Source organism: Mustela nivalis (assembly GCF_964662115.1).
Source record: "Mustela nivalis genome assembly, chromosome: 6".
In the NCBI taxonomy this organism is placed as follows: Eukaryota; Metazoa; Chordata; class Mammalia; order Carnivora; family Mustelidae; genus Mustela; species Mustela nivalis.
In genome coordinates this window covers 75,755,818-75,774,093 of record NC_139025.1, presented here as the reverse complement: position 1 = coordinate 75,774,093, position 18,276 = coordinate 75,755,818, and the positions used below count along the sequence as shown (strand labels likewise).

Below are 18,276 nucleotides of genomic sequence, written 5' to 3'. Positions count from 1 at the left end.
ATTTTTTATTTTTTTTTATTTTTTATTTTTTATTTTATTTTTTTAAAGATTTTATTTATTTGTCAGAGAGAGTGAGCGAGAGCGAGCACAGGCAGACAGAGTGGAAGGCAGAGTCAGACGGAGAAGCAGGCTCCCTGCAGAGCAAGGAACCCGATATGGGACTCGATCCCAGGACGCTGGGATCATGACCTGAGCCGAAGGCAGCTGCTTAACCAACTGAGCCACCCAGGTGTCCCTTTTATTTATTTTTTAAAAAAGATTTATTTACTTAGAGTAGAGGGAGGGCTAGAGGGAGAGAAACTCAAGCTGCTGAGTGTGGATTCCAATGTGGGGCTTGATCCCATGATACCAAGATCACAGCCTGAGCTGAAATCAAGAGTCAGACACTCAGCTGACTGAGCCACCCAGGTGCCCCTCAAACCTTTTATTTTATTTTTTAAAAGATTTTATTAGAGAGAGGATAAGCAGGGAGAGCGGCAGGCAGAGGGAGAGGGAGAAGCAGGCTGCCTGCTAAGCAGGGAGCCTGATGCAGAACTCAATCCCAGGACCATGAGATCATGACCTGAGCCAAAGGCAGCCGATTAGCTGACTAAGCGACCGAGGCACCCCTCAAACCTTTTATTTTAAAATGGAGTTACAGGGGCGCCTGGGTGGCTCAGTGGGTTAAAGCCTCTGCCTTCGGCTCAGGTCATGATCCCAGGACCCTGGGATCAAGCCCCACATCGGGCTCTCTGCTCAGCGGGGAGCCTGCTTCCTCCTCTCTCTCTCTGCCTGCCTCTCTGCCTACTTGTGATCTCTGTCAAATAAGTAAATAAAATCTTTAAAATAAAATAAAATAGAGTTACATACAATAAAGTGAAGAAAGGGGAAAGTGGTAAGGTGATGCCCTGGGAAATGGTACCCTAGAAGAGTAGAGGCACCTGAAGAATAGAGATTAGACTAGACTAGGAAAGAATGGCCCAAGACAGGGAAGGAGAATAGTATTAGAAAAGAGAGGAGGAAGAAGTTAGTGGGACAGAGAGGAAGCAACTACAATGACCTAGGAGTTTGTGCTCCATGAGGTCAGGGTGATTTCTTTGTTGTTGTTTTTTTAACCTGTTTTGACCCCTGCTATACCTTTATGCCAAAAACAACATCTGGCATATGATAAGCATTCAGCAAGGTTTTGTAGAATAAAAATGGATGGATGGTAGAATTGAAGCTGTTTTAGTCAAAGCTGTTCAGAACATCTTGGTTCTCTGCTACTGAAACTATGTTGGGATTGCATTTTCCTACTCCCTTGAAGTAGGTGTGACCATGTGATCTGCCTTGGTCAGTAAAAGGTGAGCAGAAGTGAAGTGTGTTTTGGATGGAAGCTTTAGAGCAGCGAAATATTCCCTGTTCTTTGTTCTTTGCAGTGGACAGAGCTAGTAGTTACTTTGACAACTTGTATGACAGCTGTGTTGGGACTTGATGCATTAGCAAGACTTAAAACTTCTCTTGTAAGTCAGTAGATGTTGGGGGTTATTTGTTAAGTATACAATTTTCTAACCTATCCTGACTGCTACAGAAATTTTATATTTTCATCTGGTTGGAATCCTCATATGGCCAAAGATACTTGAAGAAGGAGGCTGCCCACATGTCTCCTGTTTATATATATGCACCAGTGTTTCCTTAACATGAGTTAGGAGAGGAGTCTTAGAAATGAGGGCTTAGGCAGGAGAAAGATAAGAGAGGGGATGAAGGGTTATTATAATTATTTTTAAATTTCTAGCCATAAATATATAGAGAGGATTGTGTTTGTTTAATGTTTAATATACAGCAGTTTGAATCACATATCCCCCAGTCTGGGCATACCACCGTAATAAGTGCTTGGGAACAAATGACCAGTGAAGTAAAAGACTTGTACGGGGCTTTCATAGATGATAGACTGAGAATTGGAAGGGTCTTTAAAGATTTTTTGACCTATTTATCTCATCTGTGGAGTTCTTTCTATTCTAATACAGACACCCTAGAAGAAATAGCAACTAGAGATGAGCATCAAAATGAACATAATGACTTTTTAAGATTTTATTTATTGGTCAGAATGAGAGAGAGCACAAGCAGGCAGAGTAGCCCACAGAGGCAAAGGGAGAAGTGGGTTCCCCACTGAGCAAGGAGCCCGATGCTCATCCTGGGATCACGACCAGAGTCGAAGGCAGCCGCTTAGCTGACTGAGCCACCCAGGCATCCCGCATACTGGCTTTTTAAACAGTCAAAGGCAAATGCAATGTTAACGTGTATTTAGGCAAAGCTTCAGACAATTTAAGAACAGAAGTTGGGAGTGGAAGAGTTTTTTGGGGAGTAGAAGAGTTTTTGGATACTTTGTTAGAAGCCAAGCAATCCTTTCTTTGACTTCCTAAGTTCTATTGCACACACTGGTTACTGGTAGCAGGCAAGGGCTTGTTAGACTTTGGTGTTTGAGTTGCAAGGTCCCTCCTCTTACTCCAAATGACTAAGATCATTCACTGACATTGTTTACACCATGAGCCTCCTTGAGGTTCAAATCCTGAGAAGGATCTCTGATAACTATAAGGGCTACCTTACATTCAGGAACAAGGGCATTGTCAAGAATGCATCTGAACACGCAGTTAAGCTGTAGCCTTGGCATCTGAACACGCAGTTAAGCTGTAGCCTTTGGCCTTCTCTGCCCTAGAAACTTAGTAACTTTGGTGAGAGCTTGAGATACAATCTTAGGGAAGGATGAATTTGCTATAACAACCCCTCTCTGTGCCAGGGTTAAGAGATAGTCCTATGTGAATTTAAGTAGAGCTCAACCTTGCCCTTCTCTCTAAAAGCAACTGGATTTTGGCTGAGTAGATGTGAGGCTGGCTGGATTCCATTTAACTCAAGTTACTCACTTGACCTGGGAGAAGAGCAAAATAGGCAAGAGCCATTGAGGAGGGGGAAGGTGGAGAGCTGTCATTGCATGTGATCAGGCCCTATGACACATGTCAACATTTAAGTGGCCGGGTGGAAGATGGAAGAGAAAACCAGGTAAGTAAGGTTTATGTTTAAGGTTCTCACCTCAAACTTGCTTTGCACATCCAGACTCCTTTTCTGATATGCAGGGAAGGAAAACCCAGTTTCTACAGAATGGAGAAACGGCGCAAAATTACTGTCTTCTTTCTTTTGCATTTTATAACTTCACTGAATATGCTTAGACTTGACTCAAAGTACCTGCATTTCTCTTGGCTTGGAGGTAGGCTCAGTGACAGAAAAGCAGGTGGTGATTAAGGAAGGAAAGGAGTGCTTGAGGAGACCAGTGTGGCTAATGCAGTTTCAGGGAACTGCCTTATAAACATAGGAAGCCGGTGCCCAGACTGTGCTACATAGAAAACTTTTACTTCCATTTTATGGTGGAAAGAAAGCCAAAGGGGAAAGCATAAAGCCAACTTTATTAGTTTTTTAAGATTTATTTATTGAGGGCTTTAAGATTTATTTGTTGACGTGGCTCAGTTAGTTAAGCAACTGCCGTCCGCTCAGGTCATGATCCCAGAGTCCTAGGATAAAGTCCTGTGTTGGGCTCCCCGCTTGACGGGGGTCTGCTTCTCCCTCTGACCTTCTCCCCTCTCATGCTTGCTCTCACTGTCTCTCTCTCAAATAAATAAATAAGATCTTTAAAAAAAAAAAATAAAAGTTTTCTTTATTGAGAGAAGATGCACTAGAAAAAGAGAGAGAGGGATGAAGGAGGGGCAGAGGGAGAGGGAAAGAGAATCCCAAGCAGACTCCCCGCTGTGCAGAATGTGTCTCAGGGCTGAATCCCAGGACCCTGAGATCATGACCTGTGCCAATATCAAGAGTTGGGCACTTAACCGACTGAGCCCCCGACACCCAAGCCAACTTTATTTTTATAAATCATTTCCTATAATTCATTTTTTCTACCCCGTTGTTAAAACCAAAACATTGGCCCAGCTAATTAAAATTAAAGTAAGGATCCCTCTGCAAGCAACACAGTTATCAGCACTGAGGTTTGGAGGCAGAGAAACTGGATGCTGGGAAGGGTTATTTTAAGTTACTGTCTCATCTTAGTTACTGTTTTCCTCCCTTGAAGTGTGTGGAAGTGCAAAAGGAATATGGAGCCCCAGATCTTTCTTTGAACTTGTTTTAATGAAGTTAAATGTCAAAGATAATAAAGAAAGTGGTGTAAATGGGACATTTCTAGGTTGCTGATTCTAATGGAGCATGCTTGACCAGTAATCTGCTGGAGGAGTTGAGTTGTATCTGCATACTTGAGTCTGGCCCAAGAATTCCATGATGGATGTGGGAAGTGGACGGTAGTTGGACACCTCACAATCTGGTATCAGGGTGATAAGGAGGATCTTCATGGTCACTAAGCCTTTTTATGGCTTCCAGAGGCATACATTCTGATCTCCCTAATTAGGTCAAATTTCCCAGTGTGCAGGCGCTCAGCATCCTGTACCATTCCTTAGTACCACTTGTCCCTTTTGCCTCCCCCCTTTTCCTCTTACTAGTTTATTATTGTTTATCCCCAGCCATACTGTAAACCCCATGAGGGCAGAGCACAAGTCTGTTTTTACTTACCATTATATCCCCAGTACCCTAGTGTACTAGTATCCCCTAGTGTATTAACAGGTATATAACATTGTTAGCAACTACTTGCTGAATGGAGCATGACTGAATTGGAAACATTCACTGGATCCACTTCATCATACACCAGTGTAACATTACCTTCAACTTACTGCTTAAGGTGGGCTTACTTTCCAAGCTCCTAGATGAAAACATGCTCCAGTAGCTTCTGGTCTAATAGTTATTGAAGGATTTTGAAGAATAGTGCAGAGCAGTGAGGCACACCATTGGGCAAGCACTGCTATTGGTCTGCTCCACCCCCCACCCCCAACTTTTTATTGGCATAATTCTGACCTAGAGTTAACAGTTGGGTGATTAATATTCCTTTCTTCCTTAGAATGGTCTTGTATTTCTGAAAAGTCTGTTCAAGTCTTTCAGTATAGTCATCACCTGAATCTATAATGAGGACTCTGCAGTTCTCAGCCTAGGGACAAGTTCCTGCCTTCCCCAAGGTGAATTTTTACCTACTCTACCCCTGTTGAGTGCTGACCAGTCACAGAGATTTCTGAAAAAGTATTGTCATCCTTGTAGTTTTTGGTCTGTGCTGCTTTTTTGGTTTCACTGTGATTTAAAGAGAGCAGATGTGGGTGGAAGTCTTGAGTAGAGCTCTCATTCTCTTACCTCTCTCCAGTAATCTGACTGCAGTTCCGTAATAGTGCTAATAGTCAAATAATAGTGGTCTCTTTTTTAGCAAAACTAAATTATTTGTGCTTGACTATGATTGCTCCACTAGTGAACTAGAAGCTTAAGAGAGTACTTAGAGATTTTAATGTTCTTATGTCAAGTCTGTAGAACTGACTTTAAAATGTACATTTATCAAAAACCTAAAAGTTGAGGTTTACGGGATTGGTCATGGAAGGGCAAGAACAGAGAAGAGAGAAAGTATGCATGCGCGTGCACGTTTGTATGAACAAACATCTGTTTCAGGTGGAGACTAGAAATGTAAGATCTCAGAAGTACTGGAGACTTTAAAAAAATACTGTTTTTAAAGGGACATTTGGTAGGGAACTGGAAACATCAAGGTATATGCAAATAGAAAAATTTGGGAAGGGGAGACAGTATTCATTAAAGTCCTTTAAAAGTCTGAAATATTTTTTAATTCAAAAGTTTATTTGCAAAATTTAACTTTTAAATGTTTTATACAGACTGACAAAGTAGAAAATTTTTAGGAGTCCTCTTGGTTTTTTTTCCTTGAGTTTTTTTTTTCCTTGAGAAGCAGACAAAAACTCGCAAACAGAAGAAACTGTTAGAGTAAAACAAAGAAAGCTATTATGCTGTTAATGTCCTTTACAATGTTAAGCAGATACAGGAAGTACTCATATTTATTAAAAGAACTCAGCAATAGTAAATATCAATTTTTATTAAATAAAGCTGTAGTGAGGCCAAGTGGGTGGCTCATTTGGTTAAGTGTCTTGAGTTTTGATTTCAGCTCTCGTCATGATCTCAGGGTCCTGAGATTTAGCTCCACGCCCGGTGTTAGGCGAGTCGGCTTGGGGTTCTCTCCTTCTGCCCCTCCCCACTCTCTCTCTTGTGGCGCCTGCATGTGTACTTTCTCTCTCTCATAAATCTTTTTAAAAAGCTGTTGCCTTAAGGATTTTGTATCTACTTAGTCTCTGAGTTATCAGTGTCATCTGTTTCTCTGTCACATAGTTGTAATGGATGTGGATTTCTTGAAGATTTGCTGAGATTGTGGCAAGTAGCTGTTACCTTGTATTTTTCAGATTCTTGTATTTCCGCATGTGAGTTATGTGGGAGTATGTAGCAGGAAGGAAGTAAAGGCAGATTCCTTGTTGTATAAAAGCTTCACCCTTGTGAAACAGCTGATAAGTTTGAGAGTCCTAGCAGTTAGTTCTCTTAAGCCTGAAGGTGATTGAAAGTTGTCACATAATTCAAGTTCAGAGTGGGCTGCTTTATTTCATGTCTTGGTACAGTTTCTCATTGCCTTTAAATGATTAGCCCTTTGAATAAATGAATATTGCACCTATCCCACTTCCAGTTTCTTCAGACCCAATCAGAATATAACACTATATATACACCTATACCAGTTTTTAGATAAAAAACCAGCAACAGGGGCGCCTGGGTGGCTCAGTGGGTTAAGCCGCTGCCTTCAGCTCCGGTCATGATCTCAGAGTCCTGGGATCGAGCCCCGCATCAGGCTCTCTGCTTGGCAGGGAGCCTGCTTCCTCCTGTCTTTTTGTCTGCTTGTGATCTCTGTCTGTCAAATAAATAAATAAAATCTTAAAAAAAAAAACAAAAAACAAAAAACAACCCAGCAACAAGAAGCCTCTGCATTTAAGGTTTAAGCTGTATTATTTGCTTATCGGCATGTACAGGTAAATGAGCTACTGTGTTGACTACCTAGTTATTTCTTAGACATGAGGCACATACTCACTCTCTGGCTTTCATGTGCTAGCCCCTCTGTCCATAGCAGTGGGAGTAACCACATCGCACCCCTGAGACCCGCCCACTTTAGAGCTTTGCTCCCAGTACCACCTTACTAGAGGCATTCCCTAACCACTCTCCTGGGCTCTTTCTCTTTTATTTTTTTACATCACTTATTGCCATCTGATTTCTGTGTTTTGCTTATTTGTCAGCCTGTCTTCTCACACTATGAGAGATTCTCATATACATACCTCTGAGCTCTATGAGATTCTAATAATTTGTCATACTTCCACAATTTTTTCTTTAAAGAAATAACACATTAGGGGCGCCTGGGTGGCTCAGTGGGTTAAGTCTCTGCCTTCAGCTCAGGTTATGGTCTTGGGATCCTGGGATTGAGCCCGTGCTGGGCTCTCTGCTTGGCGGAGAACCTGCTTACCCCCCTCCTCTCTCTGCCTGCATTTCTGCCTACTTGTGATCTCTGTCTGTCAAATAAATAAATAAAATATTTTTTAAAAACAAAACACATTCAAGGGGCGCCTGGGTGGCTCAGTTGGTTAGACAACTGCCTTTGGCTCAGGTCGTGATCCCAGAGTCTCAGGAGTCCTGCATTTGGCTCTTAGCTCCACGGGGAGTCTGCTTCTCCCTCTGACCTTCTCCTCTCTCATGCTCTCTCTCACTCTCTCTCAAATGGATAAATAAAATCTTTAAAAAAAAAAAAAAAGAAAGAAAGAAAGAACACATTAAAGATGTAGTTGGAGCATACTGTGTAATCCCACCCTTATGGTAATTGCTTCCCTCATTCCTCAAAGCAATGATTATCATGAATTTGGTACTTCACAGCCAAATATGTTTTTAATACTTTTGCCACATTTATATATGCACTCATAAAATAACATCATACATGCTTATAAACCTGAAGTAAGTGGTTTTAGCATGTGCATTTCTTTTTCCCTTTTTTTTTTTTTTTTTTTAAGCTTTTGTTTATTTGACAGGGAAAGACAGCGAGAGAGTGAACACAAGCTGGGGGAGTGGGAGAGAGAGAAGCAGGCTTTCCAGAGGAGCAGGGAACAGGGGGCCCAATGTAGGGCTTGATCCCAGGACCCTGGGGTCATGACCTGAGCCAAAAGCAGCCGCTTAATGACTGAGCCACCCAGGTGCCCCAGCATGTACATTTCTATCTGCAGTTTGCCTTTTAAATTTATTGTATGGTGATTTCAACCATCTCTGTTCATTTTTACTATTATGTAATAGTGCAGTCTATAAATAAAATTCATTTATCCTCAAATTGTTGAAAGTTTAGGCTGTTTTTTTAATATTTTGCTATTACAAAAAAAGTGGGCATTTGTATGTTCATTTACAAGTATTTCTCTAGGCAGTGTTTTTTGGAGGAAAAATAGCCAAGTCATAGGTAGGCTACTTATTTATGCATTTATTTATTCTAAATTGCTCTTTGCCATTCTTTTACTAACTTAAACTCACCAGAATTGTATGAAAGTTCTTGTTTTTCCACATTCCTCCTCAAACTTGATAGTAACAGACTCTTAAAAATCTTTTTTCTAATCTGAAATGTATCTTCTTGAGGTGGTTTGATTTTTCTGATTATCAATGAAGCTTCAGACACCTTTTCATTGGTTTTTTCACTGTTTGAGTTCACTCTATTATAAATTGAAGAGCATACGCTGTAGGTTTCTTATTTGTACTGATTTTTGTTCACTTTTTACTGGTGTAGTTAATAAGTGTAGTAGTAAAGATGTTCTTTAAGGAAGTAACACATTGCAGTCTTGTGTGTGTGTGTGTGTGTGTGTATACTTTTTTTTTTTTTTTAAGAGAAATGGTAGTAATGTAGTACTGCTCAAATTCTAAAGAGTTCTGTAAAAATGCTGTGAACCTTCCTTCCTTTGCTCTTTGGCCTTTAAGAAATAATACAACCCACTGACCATAAATATAAAGAATCTAATGTGGTGAGATCTAGAGTCTGAGCCCAGTACATGTGAATTGCTTACAGCATGGATAGCTATTTTTGATTGAGGGTCATCTTTCCATTTAGTAACTATAAATAAAAAAACTTCTCTACCGGTAAGTCATTTATAGCTAACTGCCCAATTTGTGTCATTTTACAAAGTTGGAGTATTTAGTATTTCTTGGTGGTGACTCTTTCCTTCTTTTTTCTCATCCTCCAGGTTTTATCAGAGTAAGATGGACGGTAGCTTTGATTGTGATTGTGGTGAGCTGGAGCCACCTGATCACTAACAAAAGACATCTGTTAACCAACAGCCGCCAGGGCTTCCTGTTGAAATACACAGCAACAAAGGAAGAAAAGAGCAAAACGGAAATAGTGCTTACCAGCACCTTAGAATGATGCTGCTCAGGACCAGTCCAACACTGAATGTATCTGCACTGTGAGGAGAATGTTCATAGAAGCCTGTTGTGTGCATATTTATTCACATTTTTGTTAAATGTTAAATCGTTTAGCACAGTAAATCTGAGTGCATAGTATGTCATTTCATTCCGTTTGAGTTTCTTGAGTGTTTTCTTTAAATGTCTGCAGAGTTGCTGCCCCTTTCTTGAACTATGAGTACTGCAATCTTTTTAATTCTCAGTATGAATAGAGCTTTTTGAGCTTTAAATCTAAGGGGAACTCAACGGGCCTGGTTGGCATATGCAATGAACATCAAGAAATCATCTTGTTGTGGAAGCAAAATTATTTTTCTTTTCCTTTTTTGAAAGATCTTTCCTTTTGATGTCAGTTTTCTTCCTTGTTTACACAAGTTCAACAATTCGAAAGGAAAAGGCTATAGTAAAGGTTTCAAAATGGCAGAGAAATTTGAAAGTCTCATGAACATTCATGGTTTTGATCTGGGCTCTAGGTATATGGACTTAAAACCATTGGGTTGTGGAGGCAATGGCTTGGTTTTTTCTGCTGTAGACAATGACTGTGACAAAAGAGTAGCCATCAAGAAAATTGTCCTTACTGATCCCCAGAGTGTCAAACATGCTCTACGTGAAATCAAAATTATTAGAAGACTTGACCATGATAACATTGTGAAAGTGTTTGAAATTCTTGGTCCTAGTGGAAGCCAGTTAACAGACGATGTAGGCTCTCTTACCGAACTGAACAGTGTCTACATTGTTCAGGAGTACATGGAGACAGACTTGGCTAATGTGCTGGAGCAGGGCCCTTTACTGGAAGAGCATGCCAGGCTTTTCATGTATCAGCTGCTACGTGGGCTCAAATATATTCACTCTGCAAACGTACTGCACAGAGATCTCAAACCAGCTAATCTTTTCATTAATACTGAAGACTTGGTGCTGAAGATAGGTGACTTTGGTCTTGCACGGATCATGGATCCTCATTATTCCCATAAGGTATGTGGAAAGCTAGGTGAGACAGACCTTTAAACTAATGGACATCATCAGGAAGGACTAAGTACTTGTATCTTCTTAGTATATTGTGACAGGTTTTTATCGTTAATTGTATTGAACTTTGTGTAGTATCTTTTTTTCTGATACAGATCTACTTTCATTCAGAATGTCCATATGTTTATAAAAAGAAGTTGGAGTGTGATCCTAATTACTTACAAATTCCTAAAAGTGTATGGTTATTTATTATAATTAAAACTGTCCCTTATTTAAAAGTGGAATATATTCTTACGTGTTTAGGGCAGAGTTGTGGTCCTGTCTGAAGGTAAGAGAAGTTTCTATTTCAACTTCTAGGTCTTTTGTCCCTTTGAGTCTCTACTATTCTTTTAGGCCTTGTTTAGGCAAATTTAATTTTGTTTAGTATCTAAATTTGCATAAAGATAAAATGGAAGTAAGAATAGCTAAAAATGGGGCGCCTGCATAGCTCAGTGGGTTAAGGCCTCTGCTCAGGTCATGATCCCAGGGTCCTGGGATTGAGCCCCGCATTGGGCTCTCTGCTCAGCGGGGAGCCTGCTTCCTCCTATCTCTCTGCCTACTTGTGATCTTTGTCAGATAAATAAATAAAATCTAAAAAAAAAAAAAAAAAAAAATAGCTAAAAGCATTCATAGTAACTGTACTTTAGGTAACAATTTGCCTTCTTAGAAGAAGTTAATATTTTCTGAGCTGAACTTTAGTCTCTTAGTTTTCAAATGAAATTGTCTATGGGACCCTAATGTTTAAAATATTAAAGTGGAGCTCCTTTGGTTATAAAGAACCTCTGGGAACTCCCTGCTAGCTTGGCTTCCCATAGCATACATCTAAACAAGCAAACCATCTCATTTACATATATCATCTCATATTAACATAATTTATTTTTTAAGAACTTGAATGTAGAAATTTAGTATTTAAAATGAAATGGACAACCACATCTTTTTTTTAAAGATTTTATTTATTTATATGACAGAGATCACAAGTAGGCAGAGAGAGAGGGAGAGGGGAAAGCAAGCTCCCTGCTAAGCAGGGAGTCCGATGCGGGGCTTGATCCCAGAACCCTGAGAGCAAGGCTTTAACCCGCTGAACCACCCAGGCGCCCCTCACCACATCTTTTAATGAAGAATGGTGGGTAGAACACTGAATTGAGAGTTAAACTATCTAAAATTGAGTGCCATTTCTACATCCAAATAAGCTATATGACCTTAAGCAGATTCCTTTATCTACCACCCCTCTAGATTGGAGTTCATATCTACCTTCATAATTTTTCAGGGTTGTTTTAAGGATGAAGTAAGGTCATATATGTATAACTATTTTGTTAAATGCTTTATAAATGTGAAGTAGTAAAACTGATTAGGAATGGGATACATAGTAGAGCCAGGTCCACTAGGTTGTCAGGAGGTTGGCAGTGGTTTATACTTTACCTGTCTTTACCTGTCCCTCATTGATTTAAAGCATCCCAGCTCTTTAAGTAACTTAAGACTTGAGTGAAAAATAGCTTTTCTTCTGAAACATGTTTGGAATTTGTGACATAGAATCAGCACTAAATTCTTATGGTATATTTTGGTCAGCCGACTTCATGTAAATATCCTCTTATAGATGATCAGTCCCGGGGGAATTGAACCTTCATTCAGCCTGAAAAGCACAAAATCCTTGAAAATAGACATAGAAATCAACAGTATTGTTTTAGGATTTCACAGTACTTTTTTCTTTTTTTAAAGATGAGGGATTCTTTAATGAATCAAGTGTTATGTACTGTTCTTCAGCTAAAGTAAAAAATAAAAGTATGTTTTTGTTTCTTTTCCAGGGTCATCTTTCTGAAGGATTGGTTACTAAATGGTACAGGTCTCCACGTCTTTTACTTTCTCCTAATAATTATACTAAAGCCATTGATATGTGGGCTGCGGGCTGCATCTTTGCTGAAATGCTGACTGGTAAAACCCTCTTTGCAGGTTAGAAATTTAAAAATATATTGGAAAAAAAATTACCTCAAAGGAATAATTTTGCATGTATCTGTGAAGCAAGATATATATGATTTAACACAATTTACTATAGTCTATGATACTGAAATGAAAAGATAAATGGTGTTTTTAATATTTAAAAAATTTTAAAAACTTACTAATATATTCACTGAATTGTTCACTCAACAAATTTAGTCAGAATTCTAGTGCTCTTTTATAATTATCTTATTTCTTAAACATAATTTTATATTTTGTGGATTCACAATGCTCATTGGTAATCTGTGTTAAATGATACCCGAGTTGTGTAATCCTGTCAGTATTTGTCATTCCTAGTGAAAATTTTTGGCTGTCATTGAAAATGTAATGATTCTTCATCCCCTGTCATCTGTGTTGCCTGAACTGCTGTATCCTGTTTTCTCACTGCTGTGATCTTATAGAAACAACCAAACAAATAATTTTTTGCTGAGTTTGGTGCTATGAGGGAGTCCCCAGAAATGTAAGAGAGAGGATTTAGTCAAGATGGGAAGGGATGAATAACCCATGAATGAAAAAACATCAGGTGTTATAAAACATAGTATGAGTTTGTATAAAATTATTTAGTATAGATTATAGGAGCTATAAACTTAGAGTGTTCATCATTGATGTCTGGAACATAAAGGCATAGAGAAGTCAAAAGATTTTCCACTACTTAGGAATAGTGAAGAAGAATTTTGGTGGGAGGAAGAGAGAAAAAAAATGGTATTATATAAATGAGGGTATGAGCCTGAATCAGTGAGAAAAGTTTGATGAAAAAAATCATGTATGTGCATAAATTAGTGAGAAAAGTTGGATGAAAGCAAGGTGTCAAATAATGAACATATTTAAGACTAGTTTAAAATAGGGCCAGAATACTTAGAAAGTAGAGGAATTTCCATTTGGAAAACTAGGAAATAGTAGGGTACTGAAGATTTTTTTAGTTAGAGAAGAGACGAAGAGACGAATTTAGGTCTTTTTCTCTCTTTTGACATTACTGTTTTTTAGAGTGGCCCTCCCATCACTTACATCAAAACACAGTGGCTTAAACTAAAAACACTGATTTTCTCGAAGTTGGTATGAGTCAGGAATTGGGAGGTGACTTAGCTAGGTGGGTCTAGTCAAGATGTTGGTTGGCTTTACTAGGGCAGAAAGACCCACTTTTAGATAGATTTTTTTTTTTTTAAGATTTTATTTATTTCTTTGAGAGAGCGAGCAAGCACAAGCAGGGGCAGAGGGAGAAGCGGGCTCCCCATCAAGCCAGGAGCCAGGTGTGGGGCTGGATCCCAGGACCTTGAGATCATGACCTGAGCCAAAGGCAGAGGCTTTAACCCACTGAGCCACCAAGGCGCCCCTGAATTCCACTTTTTGAAGGGAATAGGGCCAAAGAATTTGTGGACTTTTTTTTAAAGTAGGGTCCACACCCCACTTGGGACTTGAACTCAAGACCCTGAGATCAAGAGTCACATGCTCTACCAATTGAGTCAGTCAGGCACCACACATTTCTTTTATTTTTATTTGTTTAAGGAGGTTCCATGCCCAGTGCCTGACATGAGGCTTGAACTCATGATTCTGAGACATTTAATTTAAAAAAAAAAAAAGATATTTATTTATTTATTTATTTATTTATTTATTGAGATTTTATTTATTTATCAGAGAGAGGGCGGGGGAGAGAGCAAGCACAGGCAGACAGAATGGCAGGCAGAGGCAGAGGGAGAAGCAGGCTCCCTGCTGAGCAAGGAGCCTGATGTGGGACTCTATCCCAGGACGCTGGAATCATGACCTGAGCTGAAGGCAGCCGCTTAACCAACTGAGCCACCCAGGCGTCCCCATTTATTTATTTATTTATTTATTTGAAAGAAAGAAAGAGAATACAAGCAGGGGGAACAGGCAGAGGCAAAAGTAGCCTCCCCGTGGAGCAAGGAGCCCCATGCGGGACTTGATCCCAGGACCCTGGGTTCATGACTTGAGCCAAAGACAGACGCTTAACTGATTGAGCCACCCAGACATCCCTGGGTGGACATAATTTTAATGCTACCACAATAATGAATATTTTATCAAGAAAACTAATTGTTTAAAATTGTTAGGTCATGCTCTATGTTATTTGAAATGGGGTCAAAACTTAGTGCTGTTCTAATTATACATAGGTACTTAATGTATTTTTATTTACTTTCTTATTTTTTGTTTTATTTATTTATTATTATTTTTTAAAGATTTTATTTATTTCTTTGACAGAGACAGATCACAAGTAGGCAGAGAGGCCTCATCCCTGTGTGGGTGACAGCAGAGAGAGGGGGGGAAGCAGGCTCCCTGCCGAGCAGAGAGCCCGATGCGGGGCCCGATCCCAGGACCCTGAAATCATGACCCGAGCCAAAGGCAGAGGCCCTAACCCACTGAGCCAGCCACCCAGGCGCCCCCTTAATGTATTTTTTTTAAATGTATTTTTAAATGTTCGTTCAGCATATTTAGAATTATTCAAGTATAGCACTAAAAATAATTGGATTAAGAAACATCTAAATAACATAATTTTGATCTTAAACCCATGTAAACTTTTAACAGTTAATGGGAATTGTTTCGGAAATGATTTGAACGATCCAGTTTTAGTTTACTCTACTGCTTTCTTATAAAGGGAGATTTGTGAACCATTCAGTAAAAACAACATGATGGAGATCTGTTTATTAGTTGCAGGTTCCAAATGCACAGTGGAATAAAAGGCACGGACTAAGATGTCTAAATAGCATCTCAAATTTAACCTATCCAAAATTGAACTCCTGATATTTCTCCCTCGTATTTTCTTTTTCTGCTGTCTTCTTCATCTTAGTAAACCAGATCCCCTTTTTAGTTGCTGAGTCAAAAATCTTGGCTTCATCCTATACTTCTGTCAGTACAGATTCTATGGGCTCTTCCTTTGAAATATGAATAGAATCTAACTGCTTGTTATTATCTCTCTCACTACCCGCCTCCCCACAGTTCAGTCAACCATTATGTTTCTCCTGGTCTAGTGCAGGATTTAACTGCTTTTTCTGCTTTAATATTTGCTGTCTGTAGCCTGGTTACCACATGGCAGCCATAGGAGTTCTCTGAAAACATAAATCAGAACATGCCATTTTTCTGCTTGAAACTCTGTAGTGTCTCCCTATCAAATTCAGGATAAAGCAAACCCTTTGTGTTCTGGTACCACTTCATTTCTTTTACACACCCCTCCCCCTCCACCACTCTGTTTCAGCTACACTTAACTGCTGTTTCTTAAACACACCAAGCCCACTGTCCTCTGAGCCTTTGCACCTTTTCCCATCTTCCTGGAACTTTCTTCCTCCTTCTGAATGCATGGTGTGTTCCCCAACTTCCTCCATTTTTAGCTTCTCACTGAGGCCTTACTTGGTCATCCTGTATTAATTAGCAATCCTACTCATAAAGTGCCCTTTATCCTTCCTGCTTACTCAATTTTTCTTCATAGCGTTTGTCACCATTTGACATAAATGTTGACAGTTATTATCTGTCGTCTTCCACTGGATTATAAGCTCCACAAAGGCAGGGACTTGGTCTCTCTTGCTCACAGTTGTACTTTAAAGTGCCTTGCTCACCGTAGATACTGAAGAAAAATTTAGAGGTGCAATGAATTCTAGAAATCTGTGGAAAAGCAAACTGAATTTTTAGTCACTATTTAGCTTAATGTTCCCCCTGTTATTTCTTTAATACTGGTTCTGAAATGCTACCTGAGCCTGACCTGTAACTATAAAACTTCCTGTAGTGCGAATCTAGTCCAGCCCTCTATTTTACTGATGATGAAATGAAGTCATTACCATGCTAAGTATTCCCAGAGGTATAGCCAGTTAATTAGTGGTATAGCCAAGACTAGAATCCATGTCTCTTGAATCCCACTTCATTGCTTTTTTCACTACTTGGTGATACCTTAATATGAGGCTAAACTTAAAGGGTCAGTTTCCTAGGGAAACAAAGCAGCCAAAAGTAAGAATGTCCGTGAGCAGACACAGATGCACTTTTTGAGTAGATTGATATTCAGAGCAAAGAAATCTGCTGGTTAAGGATTCAGTTAGTCATTTTCCTCCCAGTGGTCATTACAGTATTTAAGTTAGTTTCCTATAGCTTTAGAATGTCTGTTGCCAAATAAGTAAACCTTGAGGAATGTGTTTGTTTATATTTGTTGTTTATTTAATCTCAGGTGCACATGAACTTGAACAGATGCAGCTGATTTTAGAATCTATTCCTGTTGTACATGAGGAAGATCGTCAGGAGCTTCTCAGCGTAATTCCAGTTTACATTAGAAATGACATGACTGAGCCACACAAACCTTTAACTCAGCTGCTTCCAGGAATTAGTCGAGAAGGTATTGTTACTCAAGAGTAACCATCATGTGATGGGGGTGGGGGTGGGTGTGCACGGGCACATGGACACAAGCAGGATCTGTGTATCCCAATTCATCTTTAGACACTATACCTTTCCCCTTTTTGTCTGGCTCTTAGTCAGGGCTTTGTAGGTTTGTTACTCTGATTTTTCAGGTTACATAAAGTGTATCCCTCTCCTGGTTCTAACTCCATCAGCTTTACAGCTTACACCTCTGATAACTATCTACCGTAGGCAAACATCTAGAGTTGCTGTCCCTCACTAAGCTAAAATGGAGTTTTATGAGGGTTATATGATAAGTGTGGCTATGAACATGAATGTGGTTTAGTTATGAAAAAGTAAATTGAGTTGGGGAAAGCAAAGACTTCAGGGCAAGGAAGAGATGGAGGAAAGAGCAAAAACTCTGTGTGAGCAAACACATTACGTAAGAGTTTGCAGATCATGTTGGGAACACTAGGTATTAAATGTGAGAGTTTATGCAAGCTTGGAAGGGATAGAAACTTGAAGAAAATCAAACCTTTGTTGACCACTAAAGCAAATAATTTTGTGTCTCAGAGTGATACGTCTTTAGGATTTGTTGTTGTAAATAATACATAAAAGTCTTTAACTGTTGTAGTAGTTACCTGCCATAAGATAAAAATTTTTTTAAGATTTTATTTATTTATTTGACAGAGGGCCAGAACACAAGCAGAGGGATCAGCAAGCAGAGGGAGAGGGAGAAGCAGGCTCCCCACTGAGCAGGGAGCCCAATGTGGGATTAGGACCTGAGCTGAAGGCAGCTACTTAACTAACTGAGCCACCCAGGCATCCCAGTTGTTCTTTTTTAAGATTTACTTTTAAGTAATCTCTTTACCCAGTGCAGGACTTGAACTCACAATGCTGAGATCAGGCTCTGCGTGCTCTACCAGCTGAGCCCGCCAGGCACCCAGGATAATGTGTTTTTTTTTTTTTTTAAAGATTTTATTTATTTATTTGACAGAGAGAAATCACAAGTAGATGGAGAGGCAGGCAGAGAGAGAGAGGGAAGCAGGCTCTCTGCTGAGCAGAGAGCCCGATGTGGGACTCGATCCCAGGACTCTGAGATCATGACCTGAGCCGAAGGCAGCGGCTTAACATCTTTTTTTTTTTTTTTTACACATATACAGCTGTATACACTCATTATTTAGGGGAGCATTTTCTAACTGAATTATGGTTAACAAAAAAATAACATCTTTAAAACACTTTAGCAAATTGCTATCATCACGAAAACAAGGCCAGTGATTTTATTTAAGATAGAAGCATGACAGCAGAATAGATGTTAAATATTGAAATAGAAGCAGATAAATTTGTGGTGTCTGAAAATTATTGATTAGAGATCTTAACAGTAGATCTAGGAAGTTCAGAATTTCCTAGACAGCTGAAGCTAATTCAAAGAAATGGACATGCCGATGCTCTGAAAAATTCAATTCTGAGAGCAGGAATCAGGAATTATTTCTACCTTTTCTCCTGGTTTCTTATATTCTGTGCCATTTTCTTGGTATTACCTTATAAGTTCTCACAGATGAATAATAGCATGGA

General features: G+C 39.4%; 1 protein-coding gene across 2 annotated transcripts in view; it reads left to right on the top strand.

Moving 5' to 3' along the window:
- The window catches only part of MAPK6 (mitogen-activated protein kinase 6), a 39,490-nt gene that overhangs the window by 12,926 nt on the left and 8,288 nt on the right, over positions 1 to 18,276 (top strand). For both annotated transcript variants that reach the window (XM_082735650.1, XM_082735651.1), the window contains exons 2-4: positions 9,171 to 10,356; positions 12,189 to 12,333; positions 16,538 to 16,702. In XM_082735650.1, coding sequence (XP_082591776.1) covers positions 9,802 to 10,356; positions 12,189 to 12,333; positions 16,538 to 16,702 — 865 coding nt within the window. In that variant the 5' untranslated portion in view covers positions 9,171 to 9,801. The remainder of the gene's footprint in view (positions 1 to 9,170; positions 10,357 to 12,188; positions 12,334 to 16,537; positions 16,703 to 18,276) is intronic.